Below are 26,096 nucleotides of genomic sequence, written 5' to 3' on the forward strand. Positions count from 1 at the left end.
AATAGTTGCTTTAGGTATTATATTATACATGAATTATCACACAGTCTGTTTGTCTTGACATATACCACTGAGTGAAATATAAAAGCCATACTTCTAATTTGTTTCCTTTATTTTTTCTTTTGTACTGGGGATCGAACCCAGGGGTGCTTTATAAGTGAGCCACATCATTACCCCTTTCCCCCATTTAAAAAAATTTTTGAGGCAGGATTGTGTTAAATTGTTGAGGCTGGCCTTGAACTTGAAATTCTTCTGCCTCAGCCTGTTGACCATGCCCATCTATGTTCACTCACACATGCTAGGCAAGTGCTTTGCCACTGAACTACAGCCCCAACCCCCCAGCCCTTTTTATTTTAAGACATATTCTTTCTGAGTTTCTTAGGGCCATGCTAAGTTGCTGATGCTGGCTTTGACTTGTGATCCTTTTGCCTCAGCCTCCTAAGTTACTGGAATTATAGTTGTGCACCATCACAGCTGGCTCTTGAATTTTAAAATTCTAATTAGTTATACATGAAAGTAGAATGCATTTTGACACATCATACATAAATGGAATATAACTTCTCATTCTTCTTGTTGTACATGTTGTAGAATCACACTTGTAGTGTAATCATATATTATATAGGTTAATAATGTGTGATGCATGCTACTATCCTTCCTCCCTTCACTCCCCTCTGCCTAATCCAAAGTTCCTCTGTTTTTCCTTAGCCCTATCCCCTCCTTATTGTGTATTAGTATCTGCATATCAGAGAAAACATTTGGCCTTTGGTTTTTTGGGAATGGCTTATTTCACTTAGCATGATAGTCTCCAGTTTCAGCCATTTACTGCTATCATGCTATCATTTCATTCTAACATGCTATCATTTCATTCTTTTTTAAGGCTGAGTAATATTCCATTGTGTATATATACAACATTTTCTTTATTCATTTATCTGTTGAAGGACATCTAGGTTGGTTCCATAGTTTAGCTATTGAGAATTGAGCTGCTATAAACATTGATGTAGCTGTGTTACTGTAGTATGTTGATTTTAAGTTCTTTGGGTATATGCCCAAAAGTGAGATAACTGGGTCAAATGGTGGTTCCATTCCAAATTTTCTGAGGAATCTCCATACTGCTTTCCATAGTGGTTGCACCAGTTTGCAGTCCCGCCAGCAATATATGAGTGTACCTTTTCCCCACATCTTTGCCAACATTTATTGTTGCTTGTATTCTTGATAATTGTCATTGTGGGTGGAGTGAGATGAAATCTTAGAGTAGTGTTGATTTGCATTTCTCTAATTGCCGGAGATGTTGAACATTTTTTCATATATTTGTTGATTGATTGTATTTCTTCTTCTGTGAAGTGTCTGTTCAGTTCCTTAGCTCATTTATTGAATGGGTTAGTTTTTTTTGTTAAGTTTTTTTTTTGGGGATGGGTAGTGAAAATTGAATTCAGGGATATTCAACCACTGAGCCATATCCCCAGCCCTATTTTTATTTTATTTAGAGACAGGGTCTCACTGAGTTGCTTAGTGCCTTGCTATTGCTAAAGCTGCCTTGGAATTTGCAGTCATTCTGCCTCAGCCTCCTGAGCTGCTGGGTTTATAGGCATGTATCTCTGCAGCCAGCTGGTGTTAGTTTTTTTGAGTTCTTTATATATCCTGGAGATTAATCTATCTGAGGTGCATGTGGTAAAGATTTTCTCTCATTCTGTAGGCTGTCTCTTCATGTTACTAATTATTTGCTGAGAAGCAGTTTTTTAGTTTCAATTCATCCCATTTATTGATTCTTGATTTTATTTCTTGCACTTCAGGTTTCTTGTTAAGGAAGTCAAGATCCTAAGCCAACATGGTGAAGTTTTGGGCCTACTTTTTCTTCTGTTAGGCATAGGGTTTCTGTTCTAGTGTTTAAATCTTTGATCCACTTTGAACTGAGTTTTGTGCAGGGTCATTCTTTTGTTTTAAATTTTTATTTTTAAAAAAATTTAAAAATTGTTCTAAATAGTTGTACATGACAGTAGAATGCATTTTGACACATTGTACAGAAATGGAGCACAAGTTTCTATGGCTATACATAGTACAGAGTCACACTGCTAGTGTAATTATACGTGTATATAGAGTAATAATGTTTGTCTCATTCCACTGTCCTTCCTCTCCCACAGCCCCGCTCCTGCCCTCAGTCCCTTCTGCACAATCCAAAGTTCCTTCATTCTTCCCCAACCCCCTACCCCCCCATTATGGATCTTCATCTGCTTATCCCAGAAAACATTCTGTCTTTGTTTTTTTAGGATTGGCTTATTTCACTTAGCAAGATATTCTTCACTACCATCCATTTACCTACAAATGTCATAATTTCCTTCTTCTTTAAGCTGCGTAATATGCCATTGGGTATATGTACCATATTTTCCTCATCCATTCATGTGTTGACGGGCATCTGTTGAATAGTTTAGCTATTGTGAATTGAGCTGCTATAAATATTGATATGGCTGTGTCACTGTACACTGATTTTAAGTCCTTTGGGAATAAACTGAGAAGTGGAATAGCTGGGTTAAATGGTAGTTCCATTCCAAGTTTTCTGAGGAATCTCCATACTGCTTTCCATAGTGGAAATCTTTAGCACACACACCTCAGATAGAGAACTATTCTTCATGATACATGAAGAAGTCAAAAAAACTTAACACCAAAAAAAAAAAAAAAAAAAAAAAAAACCCAAAATAACTCAATCAATAAATGGGCTAAGGATCTGAACAAGAACTTCACAGAAGAAGAAATACAGTCGACCAATAAACACATGAAAAGATGTTTATCATCTCTAGCAGTTAGAGAAATGCAATTCAAAACTACTCTAAAATTTCATCTCCAGCCAGAATGGCAATTATCAAAAATACAAGCAAAATAAGTGTTGGCAAGGATGTGAGGGGAAAAGATACACTCACACAGTGCAGGGTCATTCTTTAAGGATAGTTTTCCCTGTGATATATTCTCTTAGTTTTCCTCTATTTGAAAATGCTTTTATTTCCCTTTTCTGAAGGATATTTTCATCAGATAAAATTCATGATTGGTAATCCTTTCAGTCCTTTAGAAATGTGCCGCTTCCTTCTGTCCTCCATTGTTTAAGATGAGAAATATACTGTCATTAGAATTGATTTTTTTTAAAAAAGAGAGAGAGAGAGAGAGAATTTTTTTTAAAATTTATTTTTTAGTTTTCGCTGGACACATCTTTATTTTATTTTTATGTGGTGCTGAGGATTGAACCCAGCATGCCAGGCGAGCGCGCTACCTCTTGAGCCACATTCCCAGCCCAAGAATTGATTTTTTAAGAAATAGGTAATAAACTTTTCTCCCTGATGGCTATCAATATTTTTTCTTCATCTTTAGTTTCCAAAGGTTTATGATGCTCAGTTTTTATACATTTAATTATTATATGTCTTAGCATGGGCTTCTTTTAGTTTGGGCTGTTTTGGAATTCATTTAATTCCTTGAGTTTGTAGTTGTGTTTAGCCATTATTTCTTTAAATACCCTTTCAAACCTTTGCTCTCTTTCTGGGACTCTGTTGACTCAAATATTATCTCTTTAGTTATTGTCTCAGATTCTTGAATATGTTCTTGCACTGTGTGACACCTTTCCAACAAAAGAGGGGCCCTGGCTTGCACCACAGTCTTGGCTCTTACTTAGGTCCCTGACTGCCCTGTTGACAATACAGAAGGGAGAAGTGGAAGGAGGTCTAACTCATGTCCTTTTGTTGCTGTAAATTGGTTTGGAATCTTAGCTTTCTGCTGGGATCAGGATACTGGAAGTGGAAATATAAATGCCAATCAAACCTGGCTTCCTCCTCCTTTTCTGCCTCATTAATGGTGATTGCAGCAGAAAGTTAGATTTCTTGGGGGCCCTGCTGATTTGTATGAGAGCCTGAGCAGAATATTGGCTTATTTACTTCACATTTTTTTTGTTGATGGTGAATTATATATAATATTGTAAAACTGACTTAGTTTTATGATCCCTTATGGTATTTTATTATTGCTGAGATAGAGAAAAGAACTTGGGCCTTAGAGTTATGTCTGGATTCTTAAAGGGGTGGAAGGGTTTTCTTTTCTTTTTTTAAGTACCAGGAGCTTAACTACTGAGCCATATCCTTAGCCCTTTGTATTTTTTATTTTAAGATGGGGACTTTTTATTTTGAGACAGGTAACTAAGTTGCTTAGGACTTCACTAAGTTGCTGAGGGTGGCTTTGAATTTGCAATCCCCCTGCCTCAGCCTCCTGAGCTGCTGGGATTATAGGCGTGTGCCACCATGCCCAGTTGGAGAGGCAATTTTTGCATAGTTGACAGGAGCATGAAAACCAGAACCAGTGTGCCTAGACTTGTATCTTGGCTTTACCTTTTCTAGGTATATGATCTTAGACCAATTATTTTGTTTGTCTTGTTTCCTTATAGCTAAAATGGGATGATAGTATTGACCTTATGACTTGTGAAGATTAAAAGATTATTATATATAAAGTACTTGGAATTTACATCATTTAAATGCTTATTATTAAACAGTTGTATGGCCTTACTTTAGTCTTAATCTGAATCTTAGTTTTGCTGTTCGTAAAAGAGAGTAATTATGTTTATACATATATTAAGATATATATCTTGTGTAATACTTAATGTCTTTTTGCATGTTAGTTATACTTAATAGAAATAAAATTGGAAAATATTTCTATTTTTGTAGATTTTGAAATATTTTATCATCTAAAGAAATTTTGAAAAGTCACAAGCCATTCATTAACTTTTGTGAATGAGTATGTAGCAAGGGTATGTAAATATATAGTATAAAATATATTTGAATCTTTATAATATGTACAGTACGACATGGAATTATGAAAGTTTTAAATATATGTAATGAAGTAAAAAATCTTTATGTTGAACTTGTTAAGTAGAAAAACAAAATTCTGATTTATTTTCTTCTCTTAATTGCATAGAACGGAAAGATGCTGAAGGGTGGGAAACTGTTCAGAGAGGAAGGCCTGTTCGTTCTCGATCAACAGCAGTGATGCCAAAGGTTTCATTAATAACAGAACTGATAAGGTCAAAGGATGACAGTGATAAGGAAAATGTATGTCTTTTACCTGAGGAAAGTGTACAGAAAGGTGAATTTATTGGAGATGGACCTTCTAATACTATAGAATCTTGGCCTAAAGACTCATTGCACTCTTCTGATCATCCCCTTGCTGAAAGAACCCAGGTAATATATTCTGAAGACTTTTTCTTTTTTACATTATCTTTTTGAAAATGATCTTTATGTCCTGGAATATCTCAAGTTTGTATTTCATTTTTATAATTTTACGTTGAAAATTTTGAGATCTATAGAAAAGCTTCAAGTGTAGAATAGTGAACTCTCCTCCAGGAAATTGTTTGCTTAGATTTCCAAATTAACATTTAATACATTTTTTTCTTTGCTCTCATTACATGCCACATATATGTTATATACTAAACATTTGAGATTAAAATACAGACATTCATGTTTGAATGTATAGCATGTATTGCATACATATTGTATATATTGAATGTGTACATGCTTTGAATATAGAATGTATTTCCAAAGAATAAAGAAATTCTTTATATAACCATATTATAACACTCAGGGAATTTTGATATTTTTATATAATGTTATCTAATTTATAATTAATGTAAAAATTTTCTTGTGCCAATAACTCCTTTTTAATATATATTTTTTTCTCATTCAGGACCCAGTGTAAAATAACATAGTATGTTTGGTTTTGTTTCTTCAATATTTTTCATTGGGAATAGTTCCTCAGCCCTTGTTTGTTTGTTTCTTTTTTTTTTTTTAATTGCTACTGGGGATTAAACTAGGGGTGCTTAACCACTGAACCACATCCCCAGCCCTTGTTTCTGATGACATTAAGAGTTAGGAAGAGTAAAGTGCAGGGTTTCTTATACTTTTATTTATTGTTTTTCCTAAATTAGTTTGGCTTATTCCTTTCTGACAGTAACAAAGAGAATGTAATTAGTATCACATTGAGAGACACATGATGGCAATTTGCCCAGGTTTGTTGTTAACTTTCACTAGTTGGTTAAGGTAATGTTTTCCTGCTTCTGGAATATTATTAAAAACCGGTAATGAGATTTTGAGCTTGTTCTACCCCACTCCCCCACCTTTTTTGGCACTTGAGATTGAACCCAGGGGTGCTTAAACACTGAGCTACATCCCCAGCCCTTTTTTAATATTTTATTTAGAGACAGGATTTCACCGAGTTGCTTAGTGCCTTGCTAAATTGCTGGGTCTGGCTTTGAATTTGCTATATACTCCTGCCTCAGCCTCCGGAGCTGCTGGGATTACAGGTTTTCGCTACCACTTGAGCTTGTTCTACTTTAACTTCCTACAAATGTTAATATTTGATATAATTTAAAAATTAATAGATTCAATATGTGTTCTATTAGTCTAGTGTTTATTTTACTTATATGAATTCTCATATCTTCTTATATGAAGATACATATAAATATATAAGAATATATAAAGAATATATAAGTATATAAGAATATATAAATATATCTATATTTCCTATATATTTATATATAATATGAATGTGTAATATATATAAAATATAAAAATATATGCATATATATATGAAGTGGTTTAAATTAATCAGGTGCAAAATAGTTGTAATATTTTCAGTTTAGAATAATATCTACTATCTAAAGTTCTCACAATGGAGTATTACTCTGCATTAAAAAATGACAAAATCATAGAATTTACAGGGAAATGGATGGCATTAGAGCAGATTATGCTAAGTGAAGCTAGCCAATCCCTAAAAACCAAATGCCAAATGTCTTCTTTGATATAAGGAGAGTAACTAAGAACAGAGTAGGGACGAAGAGCAGGAGAAGAAGATTAACATTTAACAGGGATGAGAGGTGGGAGGGAAAGGGAGAGAGAAGGGAAATTGCATGGTAATGGAAGGAGACCCTCAGGGTTATACAGTGGAGGAGGTAGAGAGAGAGGAGGGGAGGGGAGGGGAGAGGTGGGGAGGGGGGAGGGTGGAGGACGGGAAAGGCAGTGGAGCACAACAGACACTAGTATGGCAATTTGTAAATCAATGGATGTGTAACTGATGTGATTCTGCAATCTGGGTATGGGGTGAAGGTGGGAGTTCATAACCCACTTGAATCAAAGTGTGGAATATGATATGTCAAGAAATTTGTAATGTTTTGAACAACCCACAATAAAAAATTAAAAAAAAAAAATAAAGTTCTCTTAGGAACAGAATTTTTTTTTTTTTTTGTCACTGGAAATGCTCTTCATCTTCCTGGTCTTCTTTTCAAATGATGATAATGGCTTTTAATCTTACATTATATTTGATGTGCTATAATTCTAATCTGTGTATGTTTTATGCTCATGTGAGATTGTAGGCTCCTTGGGGACAGTATCTTATGTAGGTTTCTTAATTTTTGACTACATGGAACAGAATTCTGGATACATGGTTAAGTAATCAGTTCATATTTGTTGGATGTATCTTTAAGAAACTCTTGGAACAGAATTCTGGATACATGGTTAAGTAATCAGTTCATATTTGTTGGATGTATCTTTAAGAAACTCTTTAATGTGGGAGACACTTCTTGAAGAAATCACTGGTTAATTTTACCTAAGAAATATCTAGCATTTTTGATACAGTACTTTATTTAAGAAATATAATTTGTTACAAAAGTTACTCTTTTTTATACAGTGAATAAGCTTACATGATATTGGGTTTTCAGGAATAACATATGTAGAACTTTAGAATTATTTTGCTAAAAATGTTTCAGTATAAAAGTTCACTGTTAATGGTAGCCAAATGATGATAATATTTGTTTTTTTCACTGTCATTCTAAAAATAGAATTAGTATATCTATATCTTTTTCAACATTACTTTATAATAATTTAGCTTGGATTTTGTTACATAAATGATATTGAGTTTTTAATAAACAGTTGACTATATTGTAAACATCAGTAATGCTAACATAAATATTGCCAAGAAGATCATAAACCATGGTGACCGACATAAAAATAATGTTGATAACAATATAAACAATGTGATATAATTTAAATAATGTTGATGCTAAAATCAACACTTTGGAACACTAAGTTCTGACCAATAGTAGAATATCCAAAGTAGTTTATAAGACTTGGGTAAGTTTAATATTTGTATAAATAATTAATCAAAACTGGAGGTTTTATGGCCACTGCAGTGTTTATCTAATGTTTATTTAAGAAGTGATGTGAGTTTTAAATTCACAATTTTAAATTTTAGTTCTTTGACTTGGAGTATAATCAGAAAACAAAATAGTATTCTTTGTTAGGAAATAAAAAATAAATGCTTGGTTATGTTTACTGAATTAGAAAGATTTAAAAAAATGCCTATGTGTTTGACTTAATTCAGAGTTACTATTTTAAATATTATTTTCATATTACTGTTTGTTATGTATTAACTATTCAAGGAAAGGGAAATTGGGAGGATGTCTAAATCTGAAGTATACAAATCACATGATAAGATACTTCATGCTTTTGTTCATGCTTTTTTCTTTTCAATCTGAGAATTCTTAACCATGTACCCTATGGGTCTTTAAAAAAGGTACTTTGAGGTCATGTTAGTATTATCTGAATGGGTCAAGTTTTATAATTTTTTAGTTAAATGCCTCAAAATATATTTTGATAAGAAATGATTTCAGGATATTTTTAAAATACTGAATACCCTGGAGGTGGTATCAAACCACTTCCAGGAAAGTTCTTGTAAATACCTTTAGTTGGATGAGTTACATATTCAAAGTGTTATACTTGTAATTAGATTTCTTTATGAGGGATTTGAAATACTTATCAAGAATTGCCTACTTTTAGAGAATATAATTGCAAATTTTATTGCTTACTTTCTGCACAATACTCAATATATAGTAGGCATGTAAAAAAAATTTGTTCTGCTTAATGGTTTTTCCTTTTGTTGCCCTTGAAGTGTACCAAAAAAAGATAAATGAGTTGCCTGTCATCTAGGTAAGTTATTTTATACTTGATTAAGTAGAACCAGCTCTTCTAGACTCACACAGTTGGTGAATGTTTTTATTGTCTCTAATTTATTCTGTTAATATGTTTTGTTAGTTCACAGTGAGTACATTGGATGTCAAGAATTCTGGCAGTAGTCAAGACAGTTCTGTGCAAACTTCTGAAATACCTGCTGTACACAGTGATACAGAGAATGTTTTAGAATCTCAGCAAGTTGTCACACCTCCTTTGCAAACAAATGAAGATAAATTTCCAGCAGAAGAAGCAAGGATAGAAAGTGAAATGGATCCTTCAGATATTTCAAATGTGAGTGCTGCTCACTTGGTAAGAACAACTTATCAGAATTCTGAGTAAATATACTTTAAAGGCCTAAACCCCAATAATAATAACTTGTATTGTTTATTACTTTGTATTTTACAAAGCATTTTATATATATTATTTATTTTTTAACATTTTTTTATATTACTCTTTTGATGTAGTTAAGATTCTTGATTTATACAGGAAGAAAAGGAGACTAAGAGAATAAAAAAACTTGTTCAAAATAATTTATTTTATATGTTATTTAACCAAATGCATTGTAGCTCAAGGTTGAGAAACTAAACCTAGCATCCATGTCCCTTGCTTGTTCTGCATTTGATCTTTAGCATTGCTGCAGCAGCAACAACAACAAACAAACAACAACAAAAAAAAAAGGTGGGGGGAGGGATTGAGAAACTATCCTTAATCCTGTAATCTTATAATGACAAAGTCTTCCGTGTAATATCTGGCATTCTGATAGATGAAATATTTTGCCTGTGGGACTTATTTAAAATTTTTTTCTTAACAGAATAATTTAAACAGCTGGTCTTTAAGATAAAAATTTATTTACCATCTCTATTGCAGAATCTCTAAAAATGAATTGGTTATATTTAGGTTTATGTTGAAAGATTTCCTATTTCTGCCCATCTCTTCCTATTGTTCATTTTAGTATTAAGATAGTTGACTCTGTGGATGATCCAGAATACATCAAAGAAGTTTCATAATTTTGTATAAATGAAATCTCATAATCTTGATTGGCTTATTTTACTCAGCATAATCATTTTGAGGTTCATCCATGTAGTTGTTCATTAATAGTTCATGCTTTTCATCACCTTTAGTAGTATTGTGTTGTATACATGTAACAGAATATGCTTGTTCATTCATTTAATTCCCCCAAACCAATAGCTATTTGAGTTGCTTGTAGCTTTTTTTACTATGACTTAAAATGATATGAATATTTGTGAATACATCTTTGTTTTAAATGTTTTCATTTCTCTTGGGAATATACCTAGGTCACTTTTCATTGATAGTATTATTCAGGTCTCTTATAAAACTCTGTTAATTTTCTGTTTACTTGTTCTGTCAGTTTAGAGAAGGATTTTGAAAACTCTGTAATTCTAGATCTGTATTTTTTTAAAACGTTTTTTTAGTTGTAGTTGGACATGACACCTTTATTTTATTTATTCATTATTTTTTATGTGGTGCTGAGGATTGAACCCAGGGCTTTGCATATGCTAGGCGAGCACTCTACTGCTGAGCCCCAGCCCCAACCCCCTGGCTCTGTATTTTTAAAGCAAATTTATTGAGTTACAGTTGACCCAACATAATGGTTCAACAAATTGACCTAACATACAGTTCATCAATTTAAAGCTTATAATTACATGTTTTTTAGTATCTTCGTATAGTTGTGCACCCATCCCTATAATTAGTTGTAGAGCATTTGTATCACTTCAAAAAGAAATTTACTACCTGTCATTCCCACCCTCACCCTCCCAACCCTACACAACTGCTAATCTGTTTTCTATATATCTTGTCTGTTTTGAACATTTTGTAGAAATGAAATTCAGTTTATGGGTCTTTGTGAAAGATCATTTACCATGTTTTAAAGGTTCAACCATGTTTTAGCCTTAGTAATTTATTCTTTTTTATAATTAAATAGTATCTTTTTTTTAACAATATTTTTTTAGTGGTCAATGGACCTTTATTTTATCATGGTGCTGAGAATGGAACCCAGGGCCTCACACATGCTAGGCAAGCACCCTGCCACTGAGCCACAACCCCAGCCCTTAAATAGTATCTTATTGTATGGATAACACCAAATTCTGTTTATCTGTTGGTGGACATTTAGGTGTTTCTGTTATTTGGCTATTAGTTGTAATGACTAATGCATTTTAAATATTTGCAGACAAGTTTTTAAGTGCATATACATTTTTATTTCTCTTGTATATGTATCTAGGAGAATTGCTGGGTCATATAAACTTTATGCTTAAACTTTTGAGGAGGTATCAGACTATTTTCCAAAGTGGTTACATGATTTTACATTGTCATTTGGTTTATTTACTTTAGCAGTTCTGTCATTTTTGTCCCATTTATTTTTAAGTTGGTAATTTCTTAGGACTATTTTGTTTTTAGCTCTGTTAAGTTTTTAGGGCTATTTTTTCTCCCTCATGAAGTTGACCCATTTATTACTATGGAATAATCTTTTATACCTGGTTATACTTTTTGCTATGAAATCTGTGATATTAATTCATAAGTATTTTTTTCCCAATAATACTTTGGTGTTGTTTTAATTAATTAGATTTTTTACTTGCATCTGTATTTAAAAAAATTTTTTTTGGTTGTTAACAGACGTTTATTTAATTTATTTATATGTGGTGCTGAGAATGGAACCCAGTGCCTCATATATGCTAGGCAAGTACACTACCACTGAGCTACAACCCAGCCCTGTAATCTGTATCTTAATGTTTAAATTAGGCTTCTTATAGGAAACATTTTTGGGTCTTGCTCTTTATCCAATTTGACAATCTGTACCTATTAATTGGGGTATTTAGACTATTTACATGTAATACAATTATTGATATGGTTTGTTCAAATCTATAGTCTTATGAATTGTTTTTCATTTGACCTATAGTCTTTGTTCCCTGTTTTCTAGAATGTCATTTTAATATTCTTTACTGGCTTATTAACATAACTCTTGGCTTTGTTATTTCAGTATTTGCTGTAGGGTCTATAATATATATCTTAAGCTTCTCATGGTTATTACTTGATCATTGAATCATATTATTTTTAATTATTCTAATGCATTTTTTTAAAGTAAGAGTACAATTCTTTTAAAAGCATGAATAAAAACAGAATTCCTTCAGGGTGAAAGGGGACCTTATAGGGACTACCGTCTTCTAATGTATATTCGCATTAGGTATATATATGTTCAGAGTATATCATCAATAGTATAGCATTTATTCACTATTTGATATTTAATCTGTAACTGTTTTGAATTTTGACATTCAAATGAAATTCATACTTTGTCATTAATAATGCCTGTTATTTATATAACTTTACAGTTTCTCATACACAGCTGTCTGATAAAGAAGGTAAGTCATAGATTATTGTTCCCTTTATGGAATAATAAATGTGCTCTTCATTTTAAGAAACTTCTAAATCACACAGCTAGCAAGTGGTTGAGCCTGTATTGGATCAAGATTTATGATTGTAGATCCATTTTTATTATTCAGTGTGTACTGTTGATTTCATGATTATAAGATTAAGAAAGATGTGATTATTTAACTTTTCAGTCCAGTGATTCTCGCGTTTATTTTTAACTTTATAGTCCATGGCAGAAGTCCTTGCAAAAAAAGAAGAGCTAGCAGATCGTCTAGAAAAGGCCAATGAAGAAGCCATTGCTAGTGCTATTGCTGAAGAAGAACAGTTAACTAGAGAAATTGAAGCTGAAGAAAACAATGATATTAACATTGAAACTGACAATGACAGTGATTTTTCTGTGAGCTTTTATAATTTTTAACATAATTTTTGAATTATATACAGAAGTAAAATTCTTAGGACCAGAAAGGTTTTGAGTTAATACAGCCCTACTTAAAATTATTTACTTAAAAATAATTTTAAGTAGGGCTGTATTAATAATAATGATAGTAATTATTATTATTATTCTCATGGTGATTTAGACTTACATAATAAACAATAGCAAATGGTTTTTAAAAAATACTTGACCATTGCTAAATATTTTCTTATGGGGATACAACTTCCAAAGTTGTTATTCTCATTTTACAAATCAAGACTTTGAGTTTTAAAGAAAGTAAAATCTCAACATTACTCAAATAAAAGTCATTTATACTGACGAAGAATCTAAGGTTTTTACATGTTGTATTCTTCAAACAAGTAGCAAATGATGCACTGCAGTGCTGTTACTCAGTGCTCAGGTTAAAGAAGTGAATTTGTTAAAGAATAAAAGTAACCATCAGTTTTATATTTCACATATTTTTGTGCTGTTTAATGCCCAACAAAGACTCTTATGCTCTGCTAATGCGTGCTTTGTATGTTATGTCAGTGTTGATTTTGTAATAGTATAATGTCAGTATGTTCCTTTTGTCTTTTATTCCTTTTGTCTTTATTAATGGCTAGTAACTTGTTAAAACGTATAGTCTATGGTATTTTAATTTGGTAATTATTGTGACTATACAAAGTATGTACCATTTTCCTGATTTCAAAGTATTACTTAAGTGAAATATATTAAGAAACGGTAGAAAAATTTCACGTATAGTTCACTTTTATGTTTATATAAATTGTGTTTGAAAATGTGTTTTTCTTTCCTTGCATTTTAGGCCAGCATGGGCAGTGGGAGTGTATCTTTCTGTGGTATGTCTATGGATTGGAATGATGTTCTTGCAGATTATGAAGGTATTATCTGTGTGTGCATTTGTCTCTGTGTATATTTGATGTGTAGGTACAATGGGATATAATAAGTCATTTTATTATGTGCAGTTTCTGTGTAAAATAAATAATTTGAGGTAGGAATGCTATAGACTTTTAAAACTTTGTTTTAAAATATTGGTTTTAGAGAACCATGTGGTTAAAGAGTAACAGTGGTTTGCTTTTTTCTGAACAGCTCGTGAGTCTTGGCGCCAAAATACATCCTGGGGGGATATTGTAGAAGAGGAACCTGCTAGACCTCCAGGGCATGGAATTCACATGCATGAAAAACTTTCCTCACCATCTCGTAAAAGGTCTGGCCTTTGAAAATTAATTTGAAATGTTTCACAGAAGGGAAACCAGCCGCTCTTAACTATTAAATAGAGTTGCTCATGACCTTTTTGGGAACATTACTTTAGGACAGTTCCAGATCCATTGAAAAGTGATAATAGTTTCCTGAAATGCTAGTCCAAATTGAGTTTTGTATACTTTAAGACCTTTGAAGTCTAAAGAACACTATTTTTGGCCTCATCATCTAAACATTTGTGTCTCTTGTTCTTTTGTTTACATTAATAGAACAATTGCAGAATCTAAGAAGAAACATGAAGAGAAACAAATGAAAGCACAGCAGCTAAGGGAGAAGCTGCGTGAAGAAAAAACATTAAAGCTTCAGAAATTATTAGAAAGGGTAAGTTTTTATTTTTAGGAAAGTGTGATAGTCTTAAGTTGGTGGGCATATTTTCAAATAGACTATTTTTTGATCTCAGAGGAGCTAAACAAACCATAAAAATAATTATATTCTCTAAGGATATAAAGGCATTTCTCTCTGAATTCCATAAGGTTATTTAAAAAAAAAAAAAAAAAAAAAGAATGTGTTTTTCCTACACTGAATTTTTCTTTTCTAAACTATCTCATAAATTGATATTTTGAAGGGTTGGCATGGATTTGTGAAGTTAAACTTTGTCTCTTGCCATTTTCATTGCAAGGTATCCTTGTGTAGTCTGGTCCAAAGTGTATAATCATGTTGTAGGACAGTTTTGAGGTTAAGGTTATTAGTTGGTTTTTTTTTTTTTTTTTTAATGTATGGCTGTCTGTGGCCAGCTCTGTACTTGCTGTTGGCTTTAATTTTTAATATTATGAATGTGCCCATGACCAGCCTCTGTCACAGGGGAGCAAGCTGCCACCCTTGCCCCTAGTTATTGTAACTATGTATACATATGCTGCTGGTGGTATAGGTGGCATGCAAATGGTCCATCCTGCTGTATATGTGCATGCAGGCAAACACTGGAGCTGTGCATGTTGGTAGCTCTGCCCAGGCCCCTACCACCACCTGCCCCAACCTTCAACTACTCAGATGTGTTCACGGCTTAACAGAAAACTGTTACCGAGAATCTCAGTAGCCTTTGAGGTACTGCAAGTACCTGGCAGTTTTTGCAACTGGGGAACACAACAGTTACTGATGTCTTTAATACCAGCATTTGAACTGCCATACCAGCACACAGTTCTGGACTCAAGAGGTGCTACACCTCTGTGCATGGTGTTCCATGCGCCACTAGGCCTGGTGCAGCAAACACTCCCCTGTTTGCCTTCTTACTGTTGTCAGTGGCCCCATAACCCCCTCCCCCAGCTTATGGTCTTTTCTTACCAAAGCTGGTCCATAAAGTCTGCACAAGACTGCTGCTTCAGATGCACAGGAAGCAAGGCAGGGACATAAAGGACATGAAAAAAAAATTAGGAAAACTATCAAAAGAACACAATAAATTTCCAGTAACTGACTTTAAATACATGCAGATCCACAAATTTCCTGATAAAGAATTCAAAATAATCATTCTGTGGTAATTTGGCAAACTACAAGAGAACACAGATAATTATAAAAATTAGGGAAACAATACAAGAACAGAAGAAGTTCAAGAAAGAAGGCATAAAAAAAGAAATTCTATATCTCAAAAATTCAGTGACTGGATTAAGAAATGCAATAGAGAGCTTCAATAGCAGACTTGATGAAGCACAAGAAAAAAATCAGAATTCAAAGAGATCATTTGAAACATAAGTAAGAGGAGGGAACAAAAAAATGAAGAAAATTTATTGAAATTATGTGAAACCATTATCAAACCATATATGCATCATAGGAATTAAGAAGGAGAGAAAGGGACAAAAAGCTTTTTAAAAGAAATAACTAAAAATTTCTAGATGTCCATAGAACACCAGACAGGTTAAAGATAAGTCTACACCAGCTGGGTGCAGTGACACATGCCTGTAATCTCAGTTATGCAGGAAAGTACAGCAGAAGCATCGCAAGTTTGAGGCTATCCTTGGCAACTTTTCTATTAACCCCCCCTCCAATCTACACCCAGACTCATTAATTATAACTAAACTATGAAAACTCAAAGAATTTTGAAACAAGTAAGAGAAGCAGCTTGTCACACACAAGAGAACCCCCTCACCAAAACAGTAACTGAATTTTTCAACAGAAACCTTATAGACCTGGAGGCCATGAGACAACATATTCAAAATGCTGAAAGAAGCTGCCAACTATAATTACTATGCCCTGTAAAGCTAACCTTTAAAATTTTGGGAAGATTAAGTCTTCCAGACATTAAACTCTGAAGGAGTTTATCACCACTAGATATGCCTTAGGAGAAATGCTTAACAGAATTCTTAAAATGAAATTGAAAACATGATAAACAGCAATGTGAAAACATGTAAAAGGGGCTATGGCTGTGGATCAGTGGTAGTGCCCTTGCCTGGCATATGTGAGGCACTGGGTTCATTTCTCAGCACACATATAAGTAAATAACAACTAAAAAAATATTTTAAAAAAGTATTCTTTTAAAGTTTACTAACTTTAATATTTGGGGTAAATATATTGTGAAATACAGATCTTAACACTAAAATGGTGCACGAATAGTAACTCCAGTTTGAAAATTAAAGGACAGAAGTATCAAGAATAACCTAAATGACAAAAATTTGGTAGTGGATTTACAAGTAAAAAGTGGTTAACTCTGTAAGACACAAAGTGTGTTTTTAGGTAAAAGTATAGTTTTTGTTTGCAATTGAACTTGGGCTATGACTATCAAAGCAAAACCTATCAAAGACATTAAAGGTAAAGAAAAACGACCATTACAAGAGCAAAAACAGTAAAATAAGACTGCACTGGAGAAAGACAATAGAACTGCCAAGTAGAAAAAGTGTTACACAATGTCAATATGAGTTTGTACCAGTTAATACTTAACTTCAAATGTAAATGTATTAAATTATCCTATCAGAAAGCCCGGCACAGTGATATGTACCTATAATGCCAGCAGCACAGGAAGCAAAAGCTTGTTTGCAAGTTGGAGGCCAGCCTGTGCAACTTAGGAGATCTTGTCTTCAAACAAAAAATAAACAAGATTTGGCACATGACTCAGTAGTTTCTCTGGGTTTAATTCCCAGTAACAGTCTTCTTTGATATAATGAAAGCAACTAAGAACAGAGCAGGGAGGAAGAGCAGGAGGAAAAGATTAACATTAAACAGAGACATGAGGTGGGAGGGAAAGGTAGAGAAAAGGGAAATTGCATGGAAATGGAAGGAGACCCTCATTGTTAGACAAAATTACATATAAGAGGTTATGAGGGGAATGGGAGAAAAAAAAAAACAAGGAGAGAAATGAATTACAGTAGATGGGGTAGAGAGAGAAGATGGGAGGGGAGGGGAGGGGGGATAGTAGAGGATAGGAAAGGTAGTAGATTACAACAGTTAATAATATGGCATCATGTAAAAATGTGGATATGTAACTGATGTGATTCTGCAATCTGTATTTGGGGTAAAAATGGGAGTTCATAACCCACTTGAATCTAATGTATGAAATATGATATGTCAAGAGTTTTGTAATGTTTTGAACAACCAATAAAAAAAAAAAAAGCATAGTAGTGGCTGGGTGTGGTGGTACATGCCTGTAATCCTAGTGGCTCTGGAGACTGAGGCAGGTGGATTGCAAGTTCAAGGCCAGCCTCAGCAATTTAGTGTGGCCCTAAGCAATTTAATGAGACCCTGGCTCCAAATAAAAAATAAAAAGGACTGGGGATGTAGCTCAGTGGTAAATTGTCCCTAGGTAAATTCCCAGTATCCTTTTTGCCCCCACCCATGTCCCCTAAAAAGCATAGAGTGCCTGAATAAAAAAAAAAAAAAATAAGACCCAGTCATATGCTGTCTATATGAGACTCATTTTAGATTTAAAAACACACATACACTGGATGTGAAGGGACAGAACAAAGATATTACATTCAAATTTTAACCAAAAATTGGTGGCCAAACTTTTGATAGACAACATAGACTTTAAGTCAAAAAGTGTCACTAGAGAGAAAAGTCATTGAATAAATGATAAAAGAGTTAATTCAAGACATAAAACTATATTTGCACCCAACATGAAAGTATATAAATATATAAAATAAATATTAACAGATCTGAAATGAGGAATTAATAGCAGTACAGTAACAGTAAATGACTTCAAGCCCCACTTTTAACAATGGAACATTCAGTTGAAAAATCAATAAGGAAATAGCCAGTTTAGTTACACTTACACTGAATAGACATATACAGAATTTTCCACCCAAAAGTAGCAGAGTACTTATTCTTTTCAAGTGCACATGGAACATTCTCCAGGATCGATCACACGTTTTGTCACAAAACAAGTCTTGAGCAGTTTAAGAAGATCATACCAAGTATGTTCACAGACCACATGGAATCAGCCTAGAAATCATTGACAAAAAGAAAACATGAAAATTAACAAAAACATGGAAGCTAAACACTACACTATTGAACAACTAATAAAAGAGAAAATCAATAGAGAACTTAAGTAATACTTTGGAGCATATGAAAAAACCAATACTGAAACTTGTGAGATGTTGTAAAAGTAAGTATTAAGAGGAACATTTATGAAGATGAATGTCTACATTAAAAAAAATAGCTAGGTCTCAAAAAAGCAACCTCATTTTCCAACTAGAGAATCTAGAAAAAGAAGGGGAAACTATACACAAAATTAGTAAATGGTTGGAAAAGTAAAGTGGAGTAAATGAAATGTACAAAAAATAAATGAAACTGAGTCGTTTATTTAAAGATAATATAGCAAGTTTGAAAAGAGTAAAGGGTTCATTTGTAATGCTCATTGGAGCATTATAGTTATACATAGAAGTTAGGTTCATTTTGAGAAAATCATACATGCATGGATTTGATTCAGTCCCTGTTTTCCCCCTTTTCCCTCTTCTCCTGTTCTCTTTCCTCTACTCTATTGATCTTCCTTTCACTTATTTATTTTAATTTCTACTTATATAAAGGTGATAAACCCCATGTTATATTTATATATGCACATAATGTGTTTTTGCTCATTCGCTCCCTTTCTTATTCCCCTCTCTCCTTTCAATCTCCTTCTTCTACTCTGCTGATCTTATCTATATCTTTATGATATTTGATCTTCTCCTCCTTCTTTCCCTTATTTTGCTCTAGCTTCCACATATGAGAGAAAGCATTCACCCATGATTTTCTGAGACAGACTTATTTTACTTAGCATGATGTTTTCCATTTTCATCCATTTACCAGAAAATGCCATTATTTCATTCTTCTTTATGGCGGAATTAAGCTCCATGTATATATATACCACATTTTCTTTTTCTTTTCTTTTTTGAGAGAAAGAGAATTTTTTTAATATTTATTTTTTAGTTTTCGGTGGACACAACATCTTTTTTTTTTTTTTTTTTTGTATGTGATGCTGAGGATCGAACCCGGCACCTCGCGCATGCCAGGCGAGTGCACTACCTCTTGAGCCACATTCCTCAGCCCTACACCACTTTTTCTTAATCCATTCATCTATTGATGGGCATCTGGGCTGATTTCATAATTTGGTATTGTGAATTGTGCTGCTTTAAACATTGAGGTGGCTGTATTGCTGTAGTATGGTGATTTGAGTTCTTTTTAATGAACACTGAGGGGTGTGACAGCAGGGTCATATGGTGGCTCCATTCCAAGGTTTTTGCTACTGCTTTCCAGAGTGGTTATACCAATCTTCATTGCCACCTTATGAGAAAAAAGTGGCTTGATTTTACTGTGGTGGTCAAAACTGTTGGCAGGGATGGATTTTCATTCTTTAATATTTAGTTTTGGCTCTATAACATTTGGATCAAGGTCTAGGGGTTGTTAAGTTCAGTGTTTTTGTGTTTTTCACCTAGCTGCCCACTGGGTGTAGTAGCTCTCAGCTTCCAGTTTCCCAGTTTGGAATGGGATAGACTGGGAAGTGATGTCAAATTGTGTAATCCTTTAGTGGAGGTGATATAGAGTTCTAAATTGAAAGTTCCAGTAGTTGAAATTTTGTCTTGGTTGACCTTTGGAACTTGTCTCTTGGATATTTGGGATTTAATCCATCCCCCGTATTGCTGGGAATATTCAGGTCTCAGCTGGATGTCTGGATGTCTGCATCTCTGGGGCCTCCAGTAAAATTCACTTTTAGGATGTAAGGAACAACCCTTCATAATTTTCACCTTCACCACTATGGTTATGAACTACCAGGTATCCACAATGTAGTATGGATGCTCCTGTGTGGCCACTTTAGGTGTCTTCCTAATAACTCTTGTGGGGTGCCAACAACAAAGGGAGCTTTCCTGCCCTTGGTATCTGGTGTCTCTGTGAGCCAGGTATAATTTCCTTTCTGCCTATTTCAGTCACTCTGGTTGAAGTTTACTCAAGACATCATAAAATGTGACTGCTGGCTTCTTCTTTTGTGAATTCCTGGTCTTATGTCTCTGCTTGCTGCTGTGCAGCATTTATAGATAGTACCTGGGCCATAGTAATTTTCCGGGTCAGCAGTCTTGGTTTCCTCAGAACTATTGCCCCAGGTGCCTGAAAAATTTTTTGGTTGGTTTTTGCTGAACCCCTCTCCTCACTGACTCTGTATTTATTAAAATCAGCTTCCCTCTGTAATCCATAGGTTCTCCCAAGCCAAATTTTTTTTTTTTTTGTTAACCACCAAGATGTCTCTGCCTATGCTCCTTCCTTCCCTCAGTGGCTGCTGCTGCTGCCACCAGCTAAGTTGGCACGTCTCTAATGTATTATTTATTACATTCTGTTTGAATACTCTTAGCTATGCACTTGATGAGAAAGAGTCTGTTGGCTTTGTAAGTCTGGTACTAAGAAACTGCTAGGAAGTGTATCCTTCCTCTAATCTGTCATCTTACTTCCCTGAGTGGCTTTTTTTGGGAGAGAAAATCAAGAAGCTCTTCACTATATTTATGAAGAAATAAGAGATTCAAAATTGGAATGGATGTAACCATGGATGACAAAAATTTTAAAAAAATGATAAGGACTATTATGAACATTTATGTGTCACTGTGAAAAATAAGTTCATTTTCTTTATAAATCATCTTGTTTCTGGTGTTCTGTTATGGAGGCACAAAACAGAAGAAGACATTCATACATGAAAAATCCATAGCTAATATCATGATTGAATGGGAAAAAATGAAAAATTTCAATGAAATACTTGGTAAAAGACAAGAATATAGTTTTGGTAAAGTTTTAAGGTATAGAAGCAACATGCAAAAATCAGTGGGGTGTTTATACATTTACAATCAGCTATCTAAAAGGGAAGTTATTGAAAGAATCCAGTATTTTCATTAGCAACAGAAAGAACAGAATACTTGGTAATGAAATAAGATGAAAGATTGGTAAATCAAAATTGTAAAACATTGATGAAAGAAAATATAGAAGACACAAGTAAATGGAAAGACATCTGATGTTTGTGAACTGGAAGAATTACAATGTCCCTACTACCCTAAGTACAATCCCTGTCAGAATCCCAGTGGCTTTTTTACTTTTTTACAAATAGAGAAAACAAATCTAAAATTCAAGTAGAACCATAAAAGACCACACAGAATCCAAGTAATTTTGAGCAAGACAAACAAAGGCTGGAGGGATTACTTTTAATGACTTTATATTACAAAGGTATAATAATATGAATATTACTGAACTTTAGTATAAAATTCTGCTATTTGTTTTACCATGTGTAGAGCTAGAGGGCATTAAGCTAAGTGAAACAAGACACAGAAAAAGAAATACTGAGTGATCTTGCTTATATGTTGAATCTTAAATTAGTTGAATTCATAGGAAAAAAATTTAGGATTATGCTTGCCAGGGGCTAGTGGGAGAGAAAATGGGGTAATGTTGGCCAAGGGTATAAAGTTTGTTATACAAGAATGAGTAATTTCTGAAGGTGTAATATATAGCTTCATGACTATAGAGTTAACAAAATGAAAAACAAAACACCAAAGGAAAAGTTTGGTTTATTCTTGAAATGTGAAGATCTTTTTCATTAGAAAATATATTCATGCAGTGTGATATAAATCTAAAAGAGTTTTTAAAAAGCCATCATTTTCAACAATAACTAAAAAAGGTGATCAGGTTTGAATAAGTGGGGTACTAATTATATTTATAGAAGACAGTCTGAGTATTTAGAGCAGGGTAGAAACTGATCAATGTGGTATAGTGGGTGGAAAGAACCTGGGCTTTGGAGAAGGCTGACCCAATTCTGATCATGATATTACCTTGTAATCCCGATGTTTTAGGTAAGATACTGAAAATAGCATTTCTAGCTTCTTTTCTTACCTTTTCAAAAAAATATATTTTTAGTAGATGGACACAATACCTTTATTTTAGTCATTTATTTTTATGTGTGCTAGGCAAGTGCTCTACTACTGAGCTACAATCCCAGCCCTGCATTTCTAGTTTCTATATCTATAAAATGAATTTTATAGTGATTAACTTGTTATGATGCTTAAATGAGGCAAGTATGTGAAATAGTAGCATAGAACAGGTATAGATGATCACTATTATTGTTACTGTCAATTGTCAGATGTAGATGAGTACTATGTTAGTTATCTATGCTGTATTACAAATGAGCCCCAAATTTAGTGTCTTTATTTTATTTTATTTTTTTATGTGGTGCTGAGAATTGAACCCAGTGCCTCACACATGCTAGGCAAGTGTTGTACCTCTGAGCCACAATCGCAGCCCCCAAATTTAGTGTCTCAAAACAGGAAATGTTTATTAGCTCACAGTTTGTGCTAGGAGCGGACTGCCTAGTGATTCTTGCTTGGGGTCTCTTGGGTAGTTGCATTCAGGCTTTCATTCAGGGCAGTAGTGATCTGGGGTGGAATGATCCACTTCCAAACTCATGCACTTATTTGCAGGCCTCACTTTCTCTTTTACTGTTGACTAGAACTCTCATTTTCTTGTCTGGTGGCTTTTATATATTTTAGAAATCTTTGTGACATGGCTGGTGGTTTCCCTATAGAAAGAATCAGAGATGGGGAGAGGGGGGAATGGTGATAGCACAAAAGAGTTGATAAAATGGAAGCTGTACTTCACTGTTACTGTTTTTTTTTTTTTTTGCACGGGGGTGTGGGGGGGTCATCATCCTGATACATTGAGGGAAGAGATTATGCAAGAATCTTTTTTAAAAAGTTTTTTAATTGGTGCATGATAATTTGACATCATAGTGGGATTTGTTGTTACGTATTTGTACACAAACAGAATGTAATATGGTCAGTTACTTCCCAGCACTTCCCCTTTCCCACTCTTCATACCTCCCCTTGTTCCTCTTCATTTGCTTTACTTATCTCCTTTCTATTTTCATTAGATCTTCCCTCGCCTACCCTTTTTTTCCTTTTTTCTTTCTAACTTCCACATATGACCCTTAGCTTTCTGAGTCTGGCTTAGTTCACTTACAAAAAGCTCTCAAGTTTTATCCATTTCCCAGTAAATGACATAGTTCTTCTTTATGGCTTAATGAAACTTTATTGTGTACATATACTACACTTTTTGTTTGTTTGTTTGTTTGTTTTGGAGGCACCAAGGATTGAACTCAAGGCCTCATGCCTGCTAGGCAAGTACTCTGCTACTGAGGTACATCCTGGCCCAATATACCATATTACCTTTAATCCATTCGTTTGTTGATGGACAGCTATGCTGGTTCTATAATTTGGCTGTTGTGAATTGTGCTGTTGTAAATATGGGTATGCATGTATTATTATAGTATCCTGATTTAAATTCTTTTGATAAATACCAGGAAATGGTATATTTGGGTCATATGATAGTTTCTTTCTACTCTTGAGGAATGTTTATTCTGGTTTCTATTTTGGTCATACTAATTTATAGTCCCACTAATAGTGTTCCTTTTCCCCACATCCTCTATGCAAGGATCTTAATACCAAGTGGCTTTGATCATTGGGAGCTATCTATCTTGGAGATTGTATGCTATAAATATCTAACAATGTGACAAAGGTTGTGTGACCACTATATTGCAGTTATAAGTGAACTCCTTTGTTATGGAGTACTACTATGCATACTAATCATAAGATTTGATTTCAATTATTGAGATATAATTGGGCCAAATGATATGAATATTTATAAAAATGAACTAGGTAACATTATATTCTACTTAGTAGTCAAATTTTGTTGTAAGTTGAAGAAAATTTTGTGATTTTCCTTTTTACCTGAATCTTAATAATTATTTGTTCAGAACGAATAGATCAGATATAAAAATAAGTCTCCATATTTTGGGGTTCTATAAGAGTTACTATGTTACTTCATTTTTAGCTTAAGTTTACACTGTAAAACAACCATATTTCTTCTCACTATGTTATTTATTATAAGCAAAAGTATGTAATATACTTTCTGATAAAATATGATCTTCAGTTCTTCATGTATACAAATTATAGATTACTGGAATGAATTGTACTTGATTTTAGAGGTTCTCTGGTTTAATTCTCTTATCTATGTAGGTGTTCCTTTATTAATTACAATGGTAAGTTCCACCTTCCATTTGTATGATGGGTTATTGTTTTTAGCACTGTTCTACATATATGGATTCATCTAATCTCTACCGTAACAGGACAGATATTGACCTCCAATTTATAGGGTGTAAAAACTGAATCTTGGAGAGGGTGAGTGTTGTTTTTAGTGGCACATGACCAATAATTTGCAGAACTAAGGTTTTGAGGACCGTCTTTTGTCTTCTAGTGATGTTAATGCATTTTTATGTGATTGAACACATAATTATTTAGATAAAATTCAACTGGAATGTTAGTTTTTTCCAACTCATGATTTTTTCCAGCTGATGATTTTCTATAATTTATCCTCATTGGTACTGAATCTTATTTCCTGGATCACAGAACAAGTCTTTTATTTCTGTATATGGCTTTAAGGAATTAAAGGCAGACTTCCCTGCACCCCCCTGTTTTGTTTTGTTTTGTCTTTTGTTGTGGTGGGTATTGAACCCAGGGCCTCCTATATACTAGGCAAGGATTTATCACTGAACCACATCCCCAGTCCTAAAGGTACTTACTCTGTCTATGTAGACTCCATGGACAAAACCCTCTCTGTTCCTTCAGAGAATAATTTGAATGCAAATATTGTGATTTTTATTTCAGATTTCTTTTCGTTTTCTAATCACTTGGTAAAGTTACTTATTTCTTTTGATTCTTTATATCATAGAAATATTAAGGCTTATGAACATAATATGAACTTTGTTCATTTTACTCTTGGTGCATTACAATAATAACCAAAAATATTTCTGGAGAGTCATGTCTGATGCACTGTTCTGAGACTTTTACATATACTAACTTAATCTTCAAAATAACCATAGGAGATAGGTACTATTTTTATTATTTCATTCTTATAGACACGATAATTGAGACCCAGGTTAAAAATGTTGCCCAGGTTTCAGAGCTAAGTGGCCAAGGTAGATTATGGACACTGGGAGTCTGGCTTTATATTTTGTTAATCTTTATTAATCGTTATTCATATTTTCTTAATCGTTATTCATACTCCTGCATATCCTTCCAGGTTTAGATTGTGTATTTTATAAACTATTTAACTATTTGCCCTTCTGTTGAGCTACTGTGTATTTTGAAATTAAAGATGTGATAATTTTCCACACATAGGAGAAGGATGTTCGAAAGTGGAAGGAAGAATTACTAGATCAACGCCGTAGGATGATGGAAGAAAAATTACTTCATGCTGAATTTAAACGAGAGGTGCAGTTACAAGCAATTGTGAAAAAAGCACAAGAAGAAGAAGCTAAGGTATAGGATAGTTGCTTTATACAGTTAATTAGCTAAGTACCCTTTTCAGTTGTTTATAGTAATAGAAGTTAATATTTATCAAGTGTTTATTCTGTACCAGAATAATAGGACATTTTACTGGCTCACTTAAAATTTACTAGGTACAATGTCTTGCTTTATCCTTACTATAATTCTACAAGCCATATATTTTTACAGCTCTATTGAGATACAATTGACAGAGAAAAAGCAGCACATATGTAAAGTATTCATTTTGATGACATTTTG

At 33.6% G+C, this 26,096-nt stretch overlaps 1 protein-coding gene across 6 annotated transcripts in view; it reads left to right on the forward strand.

Annotated features, from left to right (window-relative positions):
- Positions 1-26,096, forward strand: part of Scaper (S-phase cyclin A associated protein in the ER) — a 454,707-nt gene that overhangs the window by 114,984 nt on the left and 313,627 nt on the right. For 5 of the 6 annotated variants that reach the window (XM_027925223.2, XM_071608494.1, XM_071608493.1 and 2 more), the window contains 7 exons: positions 4,936-5,198; positions 9,102-9,329; positions 12,631-12,801; positions 13,640-13,715; positions 13,924-14,041; positions 14,304-14,415; positions 25,692-25,832. In XM_027925223.2, the coding sequence (XP_027781024.2) occupies positions 4,936-5,198; positions 9,102-9,329; positions 12,631-12,801; positions 13,640-13,715; positions 13,924-14,041; positions 14,304-14,415; positions 25,692-25,832 (1,109 nt within the window). The remainder of the gene's footprint in view (positions 1-4,935; positions 5,199-9,101; positions 9,330-12,630; positions 12,802-13,639; positions 13,716-13,923; positions 14,042-14,303; positions 14,416-25,691; positions 25,833-26,096) is intronic. The other variant, XM_071608497.1, reaches the window with a different exon arrangement.

The sequence above is a fragment of the Marmota flaviventris genome, chromosome 2 (genome assembly GCF_047511675.1).
Source record: "Marmota flaviventris isolate mMarFla1 chromosome 2, mMarFla1.hap1, whole genome shotgun sequence".
Lineage (NCBI taxonomy): Eukaryota > Metazoa > Chordata > Mammalia > Rodentia > Sciuridae > Marmota > Marmota flaviventris.